Below are 21288 nucleotides of genomic sequence, written 5' to 3' on the forward strand. Positions count from 1 at the left end.
TCAGTTGCCAATCCAATTGTTTTAGTTCTTGGTAGACAAATTTTGAATAAACCTAAGTTCATTTAATAGAATACAAAAGAACAAGTGGGGACATGACATGATAAACATGATATATTCATAATGACATGCCTAGAACTGTGTCTCCGGAATAATACAACTTCTTAAAATTCAATAGCTTTGTTATTTCTTATCCGACTTTGATGAAATTTTCAGCATTTTGGTTTGTGAATTTTCCTCTATTTATTAAAATATAAATATCTTTAGCCTGGAGTATCCCTTTAATTCGCGTGCATTCAGGTAAACCCTTGTTTTTTTAATTAATAACTATTAATAACCCATATCGATGGAATTGGCTTCATAGATTAGTTTTATGGAAAGTTGGAGGAAAGTTCATATCATTTTCGGCACATTCAAGTACAGAGCAACGTGCAGACAATGTCAATTAACAGATGCACTTTAATAACAGGTATCGATATCTTTGCCATCACGTGACCATAATATTCGTCACGCACCGCTGGAAACTCGTCACATGTTTTTACAAAGAAGATAATACGCTCAACAGGAAAACAAAGGACGTTCGAATGAAGTCCAAAATTGATACAAGGAAGCTTATCAAATCATCCTAAACATTGAAGGAAATTGGAACGCTCCTTCTAAAAATGTTTTCATAGTTACTATCTTCGAAATCGGGAAAACTAAGCATTCAAGAGAAGAAAAATTAAGATAATTTTGAAAGAAAAAGAATGGTTGTAACCATGACAACAGACATTCTCCCGCTACGGTTGGGTGTAACTTGACCTACAAACTTGCTCTGAAAAATAAATACATTGCATCAGCGAAGACGTTTTACTGCTGCTCATCCAAACTTTTTGCGTAGCGTGGGTTGTACCAGTTAATTGATATCGAAATTTTCAAATTCATTCAAATGAATTTGGTTTTAAAAACGGGTCTATTTAACTAGCATTCCTCAAAGAATAGACCGAGGATTTCGAAACAGGACCTAATGTATTTTTAGGGCATTTTTTTGCAGGAGTTTCTGCATTTTATTCATAAATCAACAAATGAAAATAGAATGATACAATAACAATGACATAAATGAGTAATTTTTGTGTGACAATCGAAATTATAATTATAATATAAATAATGAATAAGGCTGAAAAATACATAAATGAAGCACGTAAAATAGTAAAGTGGGTAAAATGCAGGGGTCAGCTATAATAAGCAGGTAACTGCTTGAAACAATAGCAGCCATGAGGAAGACTTAACACAAAAAGTAAGCTTCATTTGACGGGTCGTGTGGTCCAGTGGTCGGAGCATTGGACTCATAATTGCAAGGTCGTGAGTTTGAATTCCCACTCTGCCATTGTCTTCACTTTGAAAAGAAAGGCCACGCCACTATATGATTGATTAACCTGGACGTAAAATGTTTCTTAGGTAATAGACTAGTTTACTAATGTAATCAAATTTATGGATGATTCTTCCCTCGGGGCATAGTAACCAATACTTCAATACTTGGAGTCCACTTTGCATACATTAGTTGTTGCTATGTCGGGCAAACCTCAGGCAAGTTTTCCGGTTGTTAGAGGCAATCTTTGTTAAACTGGTATGCATAAAATTTGAATATGTTAGTAAACCGGTCTATTGGTTATATGTACCAGCTTGGCGTTTACCATCAAAATGCTGTCCTGATGAGTTCCTACGGAAGATACAAGAAACAGAATCAAATATGACCCAACTTTTGAAATTGATCGCCAAACTAGCATCAGACCTCCTCCGTCTAAAATGTGGTCGCCCCTTTCCAGCTGTTCAAAAATAATGAAGGAGGGGAGGCTTTCAAAGACAAACAAAACACTTTCAAAATTTTATAAAATGAGCAAAGTAGGTTGCTATGTTATTGTATGAGCTACTTTTGTTAGGCACACTTGAAGTCCTCCGTTTTATGGAACTTACTTTAAAAAGGAAGGCCTACCCGAAACGAACCAACTTTCCAATCTGATTCTTTAATTTTTATTCTTCTTTCTTTACTTACCGAGCTGGATGAAACTTGTTGATTTTTCTTTTGCTGCAAAATATTCTGTAGCAGAAGATGTTAGGATAAAGTTATATTTGATCTAATAAATCGTCTTTCAGATAGATCCGAAACAGCAACTGACAAAGACATTTTAAACGAAACCTTCCCCGATCAGTTCATTCTGTGTTAATTCAAATTTCTGGGCGGTTCGTTTCCCCTAGAACCGATTAACAAGGTATTTCTTTCAACCCGTTGAAAATGAATGGACTACATTAGGCCTATTCAAAACATGGAATCCGATTTGCATACATTGACTGTTGCTTTGTCCGATAAACCGCTGAAAGGTGTCCTGTGTGGTGTTTTCATAAAGCAGTTCGTAAGTTACGAGCGACTTTACGAACGTCTGGCGGTCGTTTCTTGGTAAATGATGTACACCAAATTTTCATTGATAATAATAGTTCGCTTTTATATAGCGCTTAATATATATGAACGACATCTCTAAGCGCTTTACAGATATATCATTGATCACTGGCAGATCCGGGGGCACAGCCGGCTGTGCCTTTGAGAGCCATGATCAAAATTTGTAATGCAAATATAGCGTTTTAATCTAGATTAATTTCTTTTTTTTTGCTTGTGAAATGTTCATTGGGAAGATGTGAGCCCCCCCCCTCTGGAAAATTCTGGATCCGCCCCTGTTATTGATGTTATGATTATTGACATATTATTGATCTAGCGCCAAAGAAAGGATAACAAGTCATTCGTAAAGACGATCGTAACTTACGAACAGCTTTATGAAACATCTATACCAGGTGGTCATGAACAACTTCGTGTCTTGATGGTATTTTATGCGTAACATGACAACGACTGACAACGACTTTGAAGGAAAATTATTCATTGAAGGAACGATCACACCTCGCCGATTTGGATAGCGGTTCATGGTGGTCTTCCCGTCAAAGTGGGGGTGCAATGAGAGCCCTTTATTGCAGATTTTGGCCAATTTTTTGTGATGGGTTTCGATAAGGTGCCGTGATGCTATGTTAGGCAAGCACAATTCAAACGAAAATTACAAACGTTGTAATCCACTGAAAGCTAATTCGCCAAGCTCCGAATGGGCCCTGAAAACCGCCACGAACAGCCATCTAAATCGGCTATGTGTGATCGCATTAACAAATATTGGTCTGTAGCCGCGTTAGCTATAGGTGAAATTAAATGAAGGTTTAATGAAGAGACGGATCTCTGATGCCGGTTTTGCAATCAATTTTAAAGTTTGGCAAATTTGCTTTTAATGGGTTACAACAAGGCTTGAATCGCTTTGTTAGGCAAGCCAATCCAAAAGAAAATGCGAAACTGACCCCCAAAAAAAAAAAATTGCGAAACTATGAAATACAAATTGCTTGCAAATCGCCTTGAAAGTTATCGAAACTAGCGAGTGACAACCCCTTTATTTGACATACACAAACATGTAATAATTATAAATGAATTAATTTATTTTAAACTTGTCGTGATTGTCGACGTCAAATATTCGCATGATATTCAAATCACAAACGTCTTAGAGGTACCAAAAACATGAAAGAGGGGAAAAATGGAAAAGATATTTTTAAAAACAATTTTAGAAAAATCCCGCCTTAATCCGCAGTAGGAAGTCGGCATTTTTCAGGGCGGAAATTGACTGATAATTCCTGGAAGTAATTACGGTAATTATCCAATTAACTCATCTTCTGTTTCCATAAACCGCAAATATGTGCGGAGTAGAAAGATGGGAACATTAAACATTTTCCAAATTGAGATTTCCAAACCTTGACTCTATCAAAGAAGTTTGTATATGCTAGCCTTTTTTTATTTTCAGGGCCACTGTGCACGATCTTTGAAGTGGGGGGTGCTTGTTTTGAAAAAAATATTGACAAAAGCAAAATAAAAAGAAAATTTCATTTAAAAATCAAGGTGATTTTGGCCAATTCTACTAAAAAACAAACATTATTCCTATGGAGTGCTGTGTATGGTGTATGACATACGCAGGATCTTTGGGGCCCTTCGGGGGCGCTAAATCATCCCCAGCGCCCCTCTTCCCAGGGCCATTCAACCCTTTCGTGCAGCTCTTCATCAAAATAACATTGCCTTGAACTCAAACAGTAATCAAAGAATAGAGAAGACATGATAAGGTACATCATTACTATTAAATCGTTCGTTCCTAAGGAAGTTGCCAACAAAGTTATGCTTATTACTTGACATACCCGTGAAGGGATCTCGCCATGTTCCATCGAGATACTGGAACATAGATCTGCTATCCCTAGAAACATTCAATTTATGATAAGTTAAGCAGAGAGAAAAATCAGTTTCCACTGGTATTTGCTTTGGTTGCCGCTGTTAATTGTATCAACATGTCTGATGTATCCCACGTAACTACTCCAGGTGGAGTCTGATGATGCTGTGTATTTGCGTCATAAGAACATGGATTTCATTTTCATATCTAGAACACCACGTGGACACAGGAAAGGGTCGTACTATATTAGAAAATAGATCATTTTTTGGGTTTATTTTCATATTCTTTTTGAAAAAATGACTTGGCTTCCATTTTTAAATGATAGATGGAGTAGTTGGTTTGTGGGGGGGGGGTTAACGCATTCCTTCTGTTTCGAATGGCTTGGATATGATCGCATCAACGAAATCGACATGGCTTCCACGCTACTGATCATCAATGCAACGATGTTGACCATCATCATCATCGTCATAATCATCATCATCATCATCATGATCATGATCATGATCATCAACAGTATCATCCATATCACCATATTCATGATCATCATTATTAACGTCTTTATCATTATGAATCAATCATGATTATCATCATCATCATAATTATCATCATCATCACCATCATCATCACTATCAACACTATAATCATCCATATCACAATATTCATGATCATCATTATGATCGTCTTCATTATTATGATTATCTTCGTCTTCATTATCATCATCACCATCATCATAATTATCATCATCATCATCATCATCATCATCAACACTATCATCTATATCATCATTATGATCATCTTTATCATTATTATCATGATTATTATCATCTTCATCTTCATTATCATCATCATCATCATCATTTTTACGATCATCATCATCATCATCATCATCACCATCATCATCATCATGTGGAGCCTTGTGGCCAAGTGGATTGGTCTTCTGACTTTGAAACAGAGGGTCGTGGGTTTGAATCCTAGCCATGGTGTAATTTAATTCCTTCAGCAAAGAATTTATCCACATTGTGCTGCACTCAACCCAGGTGAGGTGAATGGGTACCCAGTAGGATGAAATTCCTTGAATGCTTGAGCGGCTAGAAAGGCCCAAGCCAAAGCCAGGGTAATAATAATAGCAGGGCCCGCTGGGAGAACAGTTTACAGAACTAAAGTGGCTTCTCTGGGTAAATGAACCTATATCATCATTATCTCCATCATCATAATTATCATCATCATCATCACCACCACCACCGCCACCATTTTCCAACAGCATTACTATCAAAATACACAATGCCTAGACCCCTGACTTTTAAAACGCTAATCTAACTCAATAAAAAAAGGCAATCCAAACACAAACATTTTCTTCACATTCAATGCCTACATGCCGTTTATTCACATCTTCAAAAAACTATACACATAGAACACAAAAATCGAAGCATCAAATTAATACTTTCAAAAGTTGGACACTGGAAAGATATAGAACAGTTGTACCCGTCCATTTTCTTTCTCTTTTCAGTTGTTGCAACAGCAGAGGAATTTCATGCAAACATCTTTTTTCTAAAATTCTGCAGGTTCGAAGAGTGAAATTAGCCAAAATCTTAGAAATACTCATGAGATATTAGAAAGTTTGAAAGAGAGAATAAATAATGAAATTTATACACATGATGGAATGGATAGAGGTGAAACACCAAGAATAGATTATAGCAATACTCCGTGATTATTTTGAGATGAATATAATCAATCAAGCTTGCACCAGTTTTTAAAAATTAATTTCATTTTACCAAAGTATTTCCTTAAATATCTGAACATTCATGTTTCAAAAATTCTTTCACATGGTGTGATCAAATAAATGTCCAAGAGGCAGATTTTTCACAAATCAGAGGTGGCATTTGGCAATCAAGCCCTATCCTTCGACATAAAAACACAAATGAAAGAAGTCTTTTAGATAAAAATATAAGCTCTGACAAATATTAATTTCATCTTAAAATTTGTAGATATTTTGGAAAAATCTCGAAGATTCATTTCCATGTTATTCATAAATATATTTCTACATATTTTGTATAAGTACTAGATGCAGTGAATTGAATATTCATAACTAACAATACTTTGCAAAAAAAAAATTCAAGATTCATCATGAATCTCAACGAATAAGTATGCAAGAATTTGCATTTCATTTAAAGTCTTGTAATTTCTGTCATGACTAGATGTTACTCAACAATAGTTACATGGTTGTGACCTTGGTATATTGATCAATATCATCTCTTAATGTAAATTCATTTTCTGCGATAATTAATCAACTAGAGAAGGAAAAATTGATTAACATTATATTTTTTTCAAAAGTACGGAGCCGTGTAAACTAAATTGGTTTATTGAGGATAATTAGTTAAGATTGGGCCATGAGAGGGGAGGCGGGAAATTAGGGACTCTTCTTTGTAATAAATCAAAATATCCTCCTGTCAAAGATAATGAGATAATCAGTCTTAATTCTAAACTTCTGCTGGTTAAGCAGAGCACTAAGCCATAATATCCTAAAATATTGATGAATATTTTCATCTAGTTTATGAAGGGATTGAAACAATAAAAATATGTGGTCCTCCTTAAGTTTATAATTTTTTTTCTGTCTAATATTGTTTAAATATTAGACCAGGATTACCAATTAAGTCTACCATTATGTGATTGCAAAAATTATAATCCTTAGTGAAGCTTATCCTTTACATATGAACGGACCACATAATATTAAAAATAGTTAAGAAAAGAATGCCCCTGTTCGGATGATAAAAGTAACCAGATTTTATTAACAAGCTTTAAAATGCAAAAGAACAGAGGAGTTGTGGGTTCAGAGGTCACTCAGCTTACACTACCCTTTTCACATAATGAAATTAAACATATTTGATTACAATACCGAAAAATTATAACACAAGCTTAATAGCATTCATCACTGATAAAGTTGCTAAAGTTGTGTATCAGAATTAGCAGTTACTGCCTCATAGCATAACAACATATTACCAAACACAGATCATATTGCACAGGAGAGTTACAGAGCAATGAAGAGACCGTTGAATTAATGTGATGTTAGACCGGTCCCGAGGGATCAAACTAGACCATCATCAACCAAAATTAGACTGTAATCCGATACCTGGCAGTTGGACTATAATATTGTTTTCAACCGACAATAAACATGATGTGTAATATTAATAGATTGCTTTTATTATTTCATGGTCATAAATCCCTCCATGACTCGCCCGTCTTAAAATGGACACAACCCGGATTGATAGTGAGATGTAATCTGGCGAGGTTCCTCTCGTAAATAAAGCGCGGACCTCGGTGAATCAGAGAGGATGATGGGAAGGTATGATACCAAGTTGGCAACACATCGAGAGTCAAAAGATACTTGGTGAGAGTAAGATGAATTCATATTCAGATGAATTTAATTCATTCTTATTGATTATATCAGGATATCACATGACATAATATTAATATCTCATTTTTATACCCTGGCAAGTTCTTATTGTCTGAATATCAAAGAAGATGAAATAGAAGGTAGGTTACTATACAGAGAGAGAGAGAGAGAATACATTAACAAGATACATTGCACATCAACACAAAAGAAAGACACAAAGAAAGAGAAGAAAAAAGAAAGTCAAAGGAATGCAAATGTCAAGAAAATGGATATTAAGAATTAAATGATTGGATTATAATCGCAGCTGGTTGCCACAAAATATACAGAGGAATGATTAATAAGCTGTGATAAAAACAAAAACAAATGTCCTTGATGATTTTGAATGAAATTGCATAATCTAATTATTCAATCTTTGACGAAAAACACACCGTAAGTCCAATTCCAATGACCTCAACTGCGATATTGCATAACATGATTTGAGTCCTGTAGCTGGACTTATTATATCCTCACATGATTGATGATAATTTAATCACAATTATTGAATAAAGAAATTTAGATAAATATGCACATTTCACATTCATTATTGCCCCCCCCCAATTCTCCTTAAGCCCAGTTTTCCTAGAGACTTACACAAACTGAAACAAAAATCTCCCAAAGATCATTGTGGTACATAAATAGCACACTGATAGGATAAATCTGTTTACCTCGAGTAAAGAGAACATTAATATCACAAAATAAAATTCATCTTGTATGATCTGGTGTGCGCATTATGCAGTGCAGTGGTTTGGTCTAAATTCAAATTTATTTTGGAGCTACCGCATCCTTGCATAAGACTAATCAAAATCTACATTCAAAGCACACGACAAGAACTAGCGTGTGGGAAACCTGGGAACAACGAGATAGATTAAGGTGCTTAGAATGTGTACTTTCAAAGGGCGTTTGACGACAAATTTCCACCAATCCCTAAACAAGACATAGTTTTAGGCCTACAGTCAACACATTGAAATCAAGCTTTTAAAACTAAACTCTGCTTTTTTTAACACAGTGCACTCACTCAGCATCACTGTTGAATCACAAACTTGTACAATTATAATTCTTGCTCTCAAATTTTAAATAAGTGCCTCTGTATTTATTTTCATATAATTTGTATTTTTTTTGTACAATATTCATCATCTTACATCTATTCACAAAACAACACAAATTGCACAAAAAAGGTAGTATGGGGGCTTGGTTTGGCCCTCATTTTACCTGCCTATTGTAAGATAGGAGCATTGGAACGTTATTATCACTTCAAATTCTCCTTGAATTTATAAAAATTTGAACTACCGTCTGAGACATTATTTAAGAAGATGAGAATAAAACACATTGGATGAATACAATAATCTGATTTTTTTATATATTTTTGTGACGAAGCGTGCTAGATGCCTTTATGCTGTGTGGTTTGGCAGTAACTGCACCTTGCGCACTGGTCAGTGAGTTGTAGGTTCAAATACCCGGTGAAGACTTAGCCTGTGTTTCCGGTGGAGGGACGGTTGACCTCTGGTGCGGAGGTCGAAGGTCATTGAGGTAAAGCCTTCAGGATTGCGTTGACCTCTTCCACTACGGCGGTGAGTGCAAACTCAAACTGGGCCTGGATAAAATATAAGGTAAGAGAGTAAAAAAATTAATTTCTTACCATCTATTTACATTGCTTGACTGATTAAAAAAAGGCTAGGTACTAGTCAACCCCCACCCCAGTCCTCCATGTAATACAAACATATCAAATAAATCTTTATAAATTCTAAACATGTTCTTTTTTTGCAGGAATAATTGTGCAAGCATTTGCAAAGAATTATGGGGTGTTGCAAGAAGCTTGCGATCAATTGCAAGTCAATTTTTTTGTCCCTAAATCAATCATATCTCTTACAGTTAATTTCAAATTGGTGATTGATTGCTAATTTGCTCCTTAAAACAAGAAGTTTAATCTGATATGCTACAGCTAACGTTGATCTATCAGTTGTAAAACTGCAACAGAATATTTGCAATTGATCGCAGATATTTTCTTGCAATACCCCCTAGAAATTGGAATAACTTCCAAGACAATGCTTTGCTTTAATTAAAGCAAAATTCAGACAAATAATAAAAGCAATTACAGAACAACAGAGGCCAAATAAAACCTAGCAATCATTTTCATGTTTAAACATGAGTAGCAGCAAAGAGGGGAATGAATTAAGACAATAATACAGTGGGGAGATGAACTTTATTGCACGTCTAATTCATCATGATTTTAATCTTGTCTTGTGGGAGCATCGCAATCAGTCGGAGGGAAATGTGTCAAGTCGCTGTCAACAAATTCCACAGGAAACATTAAATGAAAGGTGACAGCTCTCTACCGTGGTAAATTGCCATTTGGTCTACACCTGCTTGGTCTAAACCCACTGGCCCATATTCTGAAGTCAGGTTTAGACCATGGTCTAACTCTGTGCTGAAATTATGGGAAGCCAAAAGTGTCAAAGTTTTTATTAAGTTGTATGTTTCCATATGTTGACTGAGTTCTTTCCTTTGTGTATTAAATTTACAATTATTCTTGTTATTCTTTTCTTTTGAATACCTCTTTTTCTAATTGCATCATTAGAAGAGTTGTCAAATTCAATGAAACAAATTTGAATTCTAGCAAAACGTTTTTTCAGTCATGAGAGACACATCTCCTTTCAAATCTGCACGTACCATATATCAAGTTGAATTTCCACTTCTAATAATGCATCCTTAATGCCCATCAGGTACTATTTCATTTTAATTTGATATATATTTCCAGCGGATTCCAACTCGAATATTATCAGGGCCGGGGATCAAAGATTTTCGAAGTGATGTCCTAAATTTGATGCATCGTATCTTCGTCTGCTATCGGAATCCAATCGGGGGGGTGAGGATGGGGGAAGAGGGCGTTAAAGTAATACGCAGCTCATAATTTCCCTTTTCGCAACTCTCAAATAGGAGTGATTCAGGGCAGATGGACTGATTTGGGGGAGAACTTGATGGAATATGATTGTAGGCGACTGCCCAACCTCTGAAACTCAAAATTGAGGTAAAAAAGATGACCACTGATCATTTTTTATTATCAAATCATTATGATTGTCTTTCATTTTGCATTTCCTCAAAAGTTTCTTGGTGAGTCCGTACTTTGAACAGAAGGTCAAGGAATACTGTCAATTTCAACATCCTATTGTTTTTACCTCTTATAGTCATAAGGATAAACTTGTATTATAATCTGAATTGCTTTACCTAAAAGATATTAGTTTAAATCTCTACACTGGCAGTCTAATTCGAGACAAATATCAGATGTTTGTTATCACCATTTTGTGGTACTCAGATTTGTAAAAACCTCTGAATGTCATGAGTCACTTTTTACTTGATCAATAAGGTTTGAAAATCCTTTTGTCAATTGTAAAAATGAGACAGATTAGAATGATTTTCCGATAGGATGGCAAAACTGTATTTTTATTTCACTTCTCAGGTTCAAATCAACAATAGATTAACTTTTAAATTCATAAAAACTTTAACGTAAGAGCAATTTTCATTTCCTTTTCTCTGCGTCCTGACTCCAAACTGTGAATACTTCACCAATCCAAACCCAAAGTCTCAGATCAGATATTTTCTGATTCAAAACTGAATTTTTAATAAATTGTAAACATCATTTGAACAGAAATGTTACATTTCTTGCTGATGCATGGGCGTCTGAGAAAATAGGGCAGTTCTAATTCCATTTCTGTTTGTTTTTTTTATTTTCAAAAAAACATAGTAGACACTATGTCTGCTTCTATCCAAGATAACATCAATGAGGTATGAAACTAAAGTTATCTTTACAATCGATCATTAAATGGGAGTTTCTATAAATGTTATTCTAAACCCATACATCACCGCACATCGCGTTCTCTTAACTAATGTATTTTCAAAATCTAGGTCAATACTGCTAAGTGCTAAATTTAAAAATGCTTAACCCATCCCGCCTTGAGCCTGCAGTAACTAAAGCGACGGTCATTGGAAAACATCTATCACACTGACATCAAAGTGAGTGTATTAAAATCCGGCGTTGACCTTTTGGTGTTAGCATTGGATCAAATTTTACATGTGCACGGCACCAAACTAAAATAAGGCAGTTCCTGACAAAAATCTTGGCAGTGTGGAGTTATTTTTTAAACAATCATTAGTTGCATTGAAGCTAAGGCAGGCAATCTGAGTTGTCTTTCTTAGTAACACTAGAGCAAAACTTTAAATCCCTTTTAGTGTTAGTGTTGGGATTGATTTTTACATTTAAATTTCTTCAATGATTGAAAATAACTCCAGATTGGCTGTGAATTGTAAGTGTTGGAACGAGTTTACTGTTTTCATTAAATCTAAGAAATGTCTTTCTTTAATATTTTACAAATCTCTAATCACTGAAATAAAATCACCTAATGCTTTTTTTAATTTAAAAAAAATACTCCTACACAGATAATGATTGTGTATGCAAGTAATATGTTTATTATCATTGTGCAAAGTGGATTGTACCATTGCTGTTACGTGTTTATAATTTCATACGTTTGTTGTTCTTATCATGTTTTGCATGACATGCATGTAAACAAGATTGATCTCATTTATGGACAATATTGACACTTCTGTTATAGGGAATTCTGGCTTTACATCATATCCAAAGGACTGGTGTGGTTCTTACCTGGGTCTGGACCATGCCTGGACGTTGATCTCTGATGTGTTCTAGGGTGGCAGCAATGTCCAGTTCCTTGACCCCTTTCAGCATCCTGGTCAGCACCAGGTCCAGCAGACAGTACGTCCCGGTGCGTCCAACGCCGTCACTGTGGACAGGAAAACAAAAAGGGTTTAGAGAAATGCAAATGATTGATAAACTAAGCAACTTATTTTCAAGAAAACAAGGATTTAATTAAAAGACAATGTCAAGTTTGGCAAATATGAAATATGCTTGACTGAAGGAAAACACTTTTGTAATATAAACTCTGCGAACCTATAGAGAATTAGTGATGATCCAATAGGCACACACAAAAATGGGGAGGTAACATGTTTTGCATGTTGGTCAAAGTTATGTCAAATTATGAAATATGCTTGAATGAAAGATAACTTTTTTTTACAAATTCTGCAAACCTATACAAAAATAGTGATGATCCAATAGGTGCACATACATGGTGAGGTAAAATGATTTGCACGATGGACAGAGCTTGAGGGAAAATAAAGGCAATTTTTTCCTCCTGATATGTCCTTTAACTCTTGATTTCCATCAAGCAAAGTTAATGCAGATCATGTTTCTATAACTTTTTTTTTTTTGGGGGGGGAGATCACTGAAGTCTATTTGATATTTTCTAGTTTGATTTCTATTAATATAATAGGCAAAGAGTATATTCATAACTGGAACAAAATTATTGTATTCAATGGAATATTTCCAAAAGAGTACAAGCATCCTAGATGGGAGGAAACATGGGTCTAGGGATAGAGGGGTCGTCTGATGTCAGTTGACAGTGTTGGACAGTTCTAGGGGAATATCCTCCTGCCGATGACCTTGCTCTATCCTTGAACCCATTCCTACTTCCATTAAAAAAGACCAATGAGTCATAATCAAAAGATGCTTTTTTCATTAAATACATGATGACATATATGGAAGCAAATGATCACATCCTCTCTTATTTGTTTTCCAGAATTTATATGAATATTGTCACCTTGCTTTAGAATTGTATGAAATGGATCCTGTTTCCCTCCCCTCCCCCCCAAAAAAAGAAATTATGATTAAAACCTATTTCTATGATGTATCTGCTTTCAGCCTAAAATATCACCAGATCACAGAAGCTATCTACATTGTACCATGATACCGAAAAAATTCAATATGAAAAGAAATCCTCGATTGAAAAAACATTTAAGGCAGGTTTGTAAGATGTTGTACTGACGATTTATTTCAACACTTGATAAGCAATATTGCTGAGTCATTGGAATTGTCCTGGATAAATGAGATCTAATGAGTGACTTTAATGTGTGGTTTACATGGCATTGCATTTAGAAGACATATCTGTACTCTTTACACCTAAAACAAATCTAAATTGCTTGATTGGAACTCAACACTGACAGTAGAACAACCCTGGATAAAATACCTTATACTGGTCACTCTGGCTTTTTAATCTCTAAGCCGATCAGGCAAAATGAACAAGCACATTTTTACAGAAACAAAAACCCGACTCAAAGACCTCCATGACATTTTACTTCAGGCATGTCTCCATAAACAGAACAAAGAACTTCCTAAACAGCACGGCATCCATGTCAAGATGTGGTCTGGTTGCCATGGCAATCCCACATCCGATGACTACGCCCGTCCTGGAAGACCCAGGTGGTTCCATCACATGACCTTCCCTGAAGACAGGGAACGAGAATGAAGCAATGCATTCATCGATGGACTACTACTTGCTAATCTACTTGCTAATCTACTTGCTAATCAAGTCCAGTAGTCCTATAAAATATCTTGTTAAGAGAGTACAGCCCATTATACTACTTTTACAAGGGAGTAAATGGAGAGGTTGAAAGGCAGAGAGAGAGGGTGGGAAAAAGAGACAAATAGATATGTGGAGGGTGGGATGGATAGACGGAAGGAGAGTGGGAGGGAGGGATGGACGGAGGTAGAGTGGGAGGGATGGATAGATAGAGGGATTGAGAGAGAGTGGGAGGGAGGGAACAAGAGAGAAAGGAAGAGGGAGAGTAGGAGGAAGAGAGACAGACAGAAAGAAAGGTGGCAATGATGGGGAAGATGGGGGAGAAAGGAGGGGGGGGGGGGAAGCAAAAGATGTCAAGCAGAAGAAGAGGAAAAGGATTCAACATACATGTATCATTATTCAGCTTCTACCAAAAAAGTGCAACCAATCCAGCGATCAACTCAGCAGAATTGAAAAGTCTAAACACTCTTCCAAACACTATACTCCACCATAGTGTGAACACAGCGATGACAAAAAAGAACAGTCCTAGGGTCTGTAACCTCCGAGACTTGGGACCGACACTGCCTCAAATTGGTGACACACCTGAGCTCGACACGGGCTGCCGAACATAGCGACAGACATAGATATACTCCTTTCCCACCACCCCTGGGGCCGCACCGCTCAATTACGCCTCTAATAGATGGCTCTACAGAGCAGCGGCATGTGTGCCTCAGAAGGAGTAGTCTAGGGGTCCAGACTGTTTCAGCGAATCGAATCATGGACAATAGGGGCGACTTCATCAGAACAATGTTGGTGCTCAAGACTGCTGTTTCTGATCCAATTAGCATAATCAGAAATAAACTGGCTTATTTTATGCTCTGGGCAACATCTTTGCTCTGATGAAGACCCATTCAATCCTATCAGACATCAAAAATGTATCATCGCTACCAGTACCATCAGGGACAATGTGATCATTTTTCTGATTTTAAAAATGATTGAGATAACCCAAAAAAAATACTGGCTCTGCTCTGACAAATGTTAAAAGCTACTAAAAATGCTCACCTCTGATTGGCCAGGAGGAAATTAGAGGGTGAAAAATCATTTAAAAAAACTCTTCATGGAACATGTCTAGATGCATACCATAGAATTAGCAAGAGGGAGCACCATCGCAGTCTGTGCTACAGTTCCTTGCAAAATTTTACTTAACAATATATGAGGGTTGATGCTGAAGGGAGAGCTCTCTTTGGCTGAGTTATTATACTGTTCTCACACAAGCATCAGGCACCCTGAGAATTAATGTGGAGCGTTGTGACCCAGTGGATTAGTCTCCGGACTTTCAAACAGAGGGTCGTGGGTTCAAATCCCAGCCATAGCGTAATTTCCTTCAGCAAGAAACTGATCCACAATGTGCTGCACTCAACCCAGGTGAGGTAAATGGGTACCAGTAGGAAGTAATTCCTTAAGAAGTTGTGTGTGCTCTGAACGCCTAGCTTAGCTAGCCGGATAATATAGGAACCCTTGAACGCCTTGAGCACCTAACAAGGTGGATATGTGCGCAATATAAATACCCTATATTATCATTATTATATCATTACTGAATACCAAATTCAGTTTGTTGCAGTTTTTTCAATCATAATATCAGAAGAGCCTTTCATCAATTTGTCCTCTGACAAGCCATCAGTTCTAACAATAATCATTGATTTTGATTGATATTAGCAAGTACTTTTTTCTAGTTATAGAGTTGTAGATATGTGGAATAGTCTTCCTGATAATGTTGTTTCAGCTCCTTTGGTCAACTTAAAAAATCGCCTGGATATAGACACTGGTCTAAGAACTACGACTTGCTCTATGAGCAAGTGTAGGCAGTATTGTCTTTGTTTTTCTTCAGTTTAACATATCATACATGTACACACATCTGACAGTCCTTTCTCGTCTATTTATTTGTTCGATATCATGGATACTGTACTACCACCAGAGGAGATACTACGATGGATGAACTGGCACTCAAGCCTCCAGCCTCATAGACTATGAACTGCACCCAGTGACACCAGGTTGATAATCCAAGACTAGATCTTCACCATCATCTTTCCTCATCCCTTCCATTCATTTCATGCTCCTCTTGGCGGAGTCAATTAAAACTTATTCTGAAGATTCCCAAAGACAACACACCGATGCCATGAACTCTGAAGAGCGAAGGTCCATCCCCCTTGGGGTGAACGTTCGCTCCCCTGTGAAGGGGAAGAGTTCCTCACGTTCCCCCGCCAAGAGAACGTTGAACTCTGCGAAACTTGCTCGGAGGAGGCGGCTGCAGAAGAGGAGTCTCGAAACTTGCTACCCGAGAACAGCGGCGGGGCAACAAATGTTTTAACACAAACTGATCATCAACAATACCAGTCCATGGGTTAAATACCTGAACCCTTAGAATGTATTGACATGCTACCTAACCCTTGTCAAAGTACACTGTTTACCTCACATTACCCTTACAAAGGTAAAAACAACGACACGCCCTAATAATGGCTTATCATCAAGAGTCTTCGCAAAAGGAGAGTGTATGTTGATGTTTCTTCTACAATAAGAGAGACGAGGTAGAATAGCTTGTGGAAAGGTTGTCTGGGACTTCAGTATCAAGGTTCAAGCCTCAGTCAAATGTTAGGATTCTTTCAATGTATGGCATGTTAGAAACCTTATTACTTGGTTCCTTTTAGGCGATTGAAAGCTGTAGGTCCCTGGTTGCTTCCTAACAAGCATTCATGTTTTATTTAGAGGTAAATGAATAAAAATACATATAACCACAAACTATTTCTGGTTCACCATATGTTAATTGGAATAGGAAGAAGGGTTCTCCACAGTGTGGACAGCATGAAAGAGGTGGCTTTCTTTTGTTGTGTATGTTGCTATTTGCATAACTATTCAACACAGTCACATTGTTCTTGGCATTTTCCGACCATCGAACTCTCGACAACAGAATTACACAAGCCCTATATAATAATTGGCTGTATATTTTAACCCTGATACAATTAGAAAACACTGACACATTTTCTACATCATTCCTTCCATCAAGTATTGACATCTTTAGGCCCAAGCTGACCATAATACTTTTGTTTATCTAGTCACCAGATTTTTAAAGAGTGTTGTCATTGTCACCAATCATTAATTAAATTCATCCAAAATTGAGATCTTCTGTTTGTAATTAACAATTATTATTTTCTTTGTCATTATTCACAAAAGGCTTTGCAAAACATTCCTGATCCAGCCTGTCATTCTCCTCAACATGACAGCATGCATTGCGAGAGTACATTAACGGGAGTGGAGAGGGGGGGGGGTTGATGCACCTCAGATAACCCTAAAAGGGGGAACTCTTTAATCAAGAGCAGCGCGAACATGACTTCTCAATTAGCTCAAGGGGGGAAAAACAATGGATTCCATTACATTCCGCAAACAGGATATTTACAGCACATTATGCAATATCCAATGATTTCCTGCCGCCTTACGTCCCGATGTGGCCAACCTCCGAGCGCTCAATTAAAGAAATTAATTAATTCTTCCATTCGGTGGTATGGCAATTGGATTAGTGGCGTGGAGATTTTGCAAAGTCACCTGGGAGTTTTCTCCCTCCCATGATGCCGATGGGTGCATGCGCGGCGTCCCCTTTTGGAACAACGTCAATGTGACCAACATAATAACAGGAAAGTACATGACCACGATCTCCACCTCAACATCCTTCTCCTCTTCCTTTGTTTCGTCCTTGATGGATGTCAATAATATTAGCCCCAGCCCCCCTTTCCCGTTCCAGATTTAAAATGATTTTGTTATCCATCTAATTCCTATAGCAGGGATCGAAAGCAAGTGCACATCATACAACTGGATCAATATCCTGATATTTTGACTTTGGGGTTAACAGGCTGGAACTGGAATTTGCAAGTTTTGTACCATAGATATTTATCATTCAGCATTAATGTTGAAAAATAGTTTTAGATCAGATATGTACACAAAATAGTGATACACTTCTTGCCAATCTATCTGCGATATAGAGAAAACTTTGGAGCTATTTTAAGACTTTTTTATCTGAATGGCAAACTTGATTTGAAGTTTTTAGGTATAATATAAACAGAATCTAATTAATCTTATATCAGAGCAGGCATGCATGACTGAATTGAATGACCAAGGATATTATTTTCTGTACAAACTTGCATACTTTGTTAGGCCCTGATGACTAGAATGAATTAAAATATGTAGCAAAATCACCATGTCGGAATAATACTATTAGTATCAGGCCTGCTGTTAGATTAATAATTTCACAAATATCACATAACAGCATAAAATAAACTGAACAATGGAATATTATATTTGATGTGACAAATGATCAAAATGGCACATCAATCAGTGTCGTTTAGCTGCCAAACAGATGATGCAATGAACACATTGCTACCTCACTTGATAGATATATCAAACAAGAGAGGATTTAGCATCCAATTAAATTGATATCACTGCCGATCTGGTAAATCTGTTTTGTCGACCACTTTACACCACAAACAGTAACACATATAAGAACATGTTCCACCTGTGCATGCAACATAGCACCAACGACGGATCCCCGATGGATCTTAATTCAATGCACGCTACTGTTAATGAGAGTGTTCCATTGTTTATGCGATAATTCAATTCCTTTCTCTCGGGGTATGTGTCGAGCAGGGGATGTGATTAACGAATAATTAGTGCAATTATTTCTGATAATGAATTTGCTGATGGAACAAAGAATATCGAACATTAACCGGGGGCTATCATTTTCACTTTTGGAGGTATCTTCGCTTATTTTTTTCAGGGAAATTTTTCAGTGGCAGGGATTACAGTAATTTGATTTACTGTGAACATGAAGATAAATAAATTTGAAGCGTTGCATACCTGTAAAAATGTGAAATTTGAAGTTTGTCAAAAAATTAAAACAAGGGAAAATGAAGAAAAAATGGTTGAGAAAGAAAACAGAAAAATGATGACTATGCTAAAACCATTGTCATGTGACAGTAAAAAAATCTATATTAGAATAATAAAAAGAATAATATTCGTTTTCATTTACCTAACAAGTGTGCCCTTGTCTTCAAAAGGCCAATACTGCTAAAAACACCACTTATATGTTTACTACTGTCACAGAAATATTGCATTTGTGCTATTTATTCCCAAAAGATACAGTGTTCTGTTCTCTATTATGAAGAAAAAAGACATATTTATTTCTTATTATATGTGTAATTTAGGTGTACAGCAATTAACCTTAACCCTAACCTTACACCTATACACATACAAACCCCATAGGAATCATAAATCTGCATTTCTGAGAAAACGCAGCTTACAGCAAAATTGTCCTTTCAAGAAATTACAGGGGCATCAGGTCAGGACGTCTAAGGTTTACAGAAGCTAAGATCTACTCATGAAGATGACCTTCCTTGCCATTGAGACAGATACCTGTAAAGCTTACATGTATCTTAGTCACGTTCTGCCGTCTTATGGCAATCCATTGTTCTCAACTAGAAACGATAGAGGGCACTATTTAATGAAAAACACACAGCTAAGGATATCTTTATTATCAATTTTTATATTGAAAAGAAGTTTTCAGCATAAGCTGGAGAAACGTTAAAAAACGTTTAAAATTAAAACGTTTAAAATTAATTTAAACGTTTAAAATTAATTAAAAAGTTTATAAAAATCTGAGATAAAACACAGGATTCAAACATGGTCTGCAAAATGCATTTTACACAACAGATTTGGGACCTCCATTTTGTTTGTAATTTTGGAATCCTTTTTTTTTAATAATAAGAAATCAGATTTCAGGATTATTTTCACTTTTACATGTAAGGTAGTTGTTATAACCATGGTATAACTGTCTCCTGGACCCCATGGAACTAGGATTTGCAATCAAAGCAACATAGCAATGGCCAATCAAAAGCATTCTTGGATAATGGGAGTGACCAATATACCCACTAACGACCAATCAGAATCAGGATTTGCAAATTGTAATTGATCACAAAGCTTCGTGAATAATGTACCTTGGTCTTCAGTAACCAATGTTCACTTTGCGATTCATTTAAAAAATGACTTGACAGAATTCATCATGAGAAGTTCAAAGAAAGTATGCCAGAAAACCCCAGAATGAAACCATATCTACATTTTGGATGAAATGTGAGCAAGATGTGTATTCCCTGGCCAGAATGAAGAGAAGCACAGGACAGTTTCTCGTCCAAACGGACAGGATATGGCACATTTCACAATAGTTTTGCACTCCTCTTCTTTCCTACCATAGGGAGAAGGGGACATTGAAAAACTTCCGCTATGTTCACCTAAGTGTGAATCACTGGTTCTGGTTTCCTTTAGAAGTAATTTTTCTTCCATCTTTGAATGTTGCTTTCTTGCCTAGCATCTACCATAATATAGATTGATGCTAGTTCAATGGTATGAAAACTCAAAACTAAACTTGCAATAATTTTATTTTCATGTATTAATAATTAATGAAAAAAATAAGCGTTTTCAAAATTATCACTTCAAAAGTTAAAAAGCGAAGTACTGGTTAATGGGATGCTCTGCAAACATAGCACTTTAAACAGTCACAGTGGTGAAACAAAAAGATCTAGAAAACTTAAAAGAAGTTAAAAGAGCATTTTGAAGGCTGTCTATCATTCCTGCCTAAATTTTTCACCTTGAAATTTGTGTCTTCCAATAAAAAAACCCTTTCCAAATAGATCGTGTGGTTAGAAGTAACGTTTGTGCTAAAGATAGTAAAAATATGCCAAGTTTGAAAATCTTCCATAAAGGGAGGAATCGATACCCGCTCTTGTTCTCAAATAATAACTGGGACGCAAGCTGAGGGAAATGAAATGGAATACTAGGTGGTGGTGTGAATTCCATGTTTTACCCAGGATCTTGTCAATTAACTCTACGCCACTGGTAAGGGCGGTGCAGGTCACCGAGCCCGCCGAGGGTTCCCTCCTTTTCTTTTCTTCGACAGGACCCCCCATCTTATCTGTCATTCGGTTGCACAAGTCCTTTATTCTGCGCCAGGCACGAAGAAAAATTGTTTGCCCATAAGAGAAACTACTTGACCTAGTTCAGAAGTGGCTCATAGTTTCGCCGCCAGGGAGGTAGACGATGAAAGTGACGTAAAGAGGTGTGTAGGCCTATAACATGACCTTAAAGCCTG

General features: G+C 36.6%; 1 protein-coding gene across 1 annotated transcript in view; it reads right to left on the minus strand.

The window, feature by feature from the left end:
• Positions 1 to 5631: 5631 nt before the first annotated feature.
• The window catches only part of LOC121426619 (receptor-type tyrosine-protein phosphatase N2-like), a 59623-nt gene continuing 43966 nt past the window's right edge, over positions 5632 to 21288 (minus strand). Inside the window, exons 11-12 of the mRNA XM_041622977.1 lie at positions 12353 to 12491; positions 5632 to 9292 (exon numbers count right to left, since the gene is read on the minus strand). Coding sequence (XP_041478911.1) covers positions 9221 to 9292; positions 12353 to 12491 — 211 coding nt within the window. The 3' untranslated portion in view covers positions 5632 to 9220. The remainder of the gene's footprint in view (positions 9293 to 12352; positions 12492 to 21288) is intronic.

The sequence above is a fragment of the Lytechinus variegatus genome, chromosome 13 (genome assembly GCF_018143015.1).
Source record: "Lytechinus variegatus isolate NC3 chromosome 13, Lvar_3.0, whole genome shotgun sequence".
In the NCBI taxonomy this organism is placed as follows: domain Eukaryota; kingdom Metazoa; phylum Echinodermata; class Echinoidea; order Temnopleuroida; family Toxopneustidae; genus Lytechinus; species Lytechinus variegatus.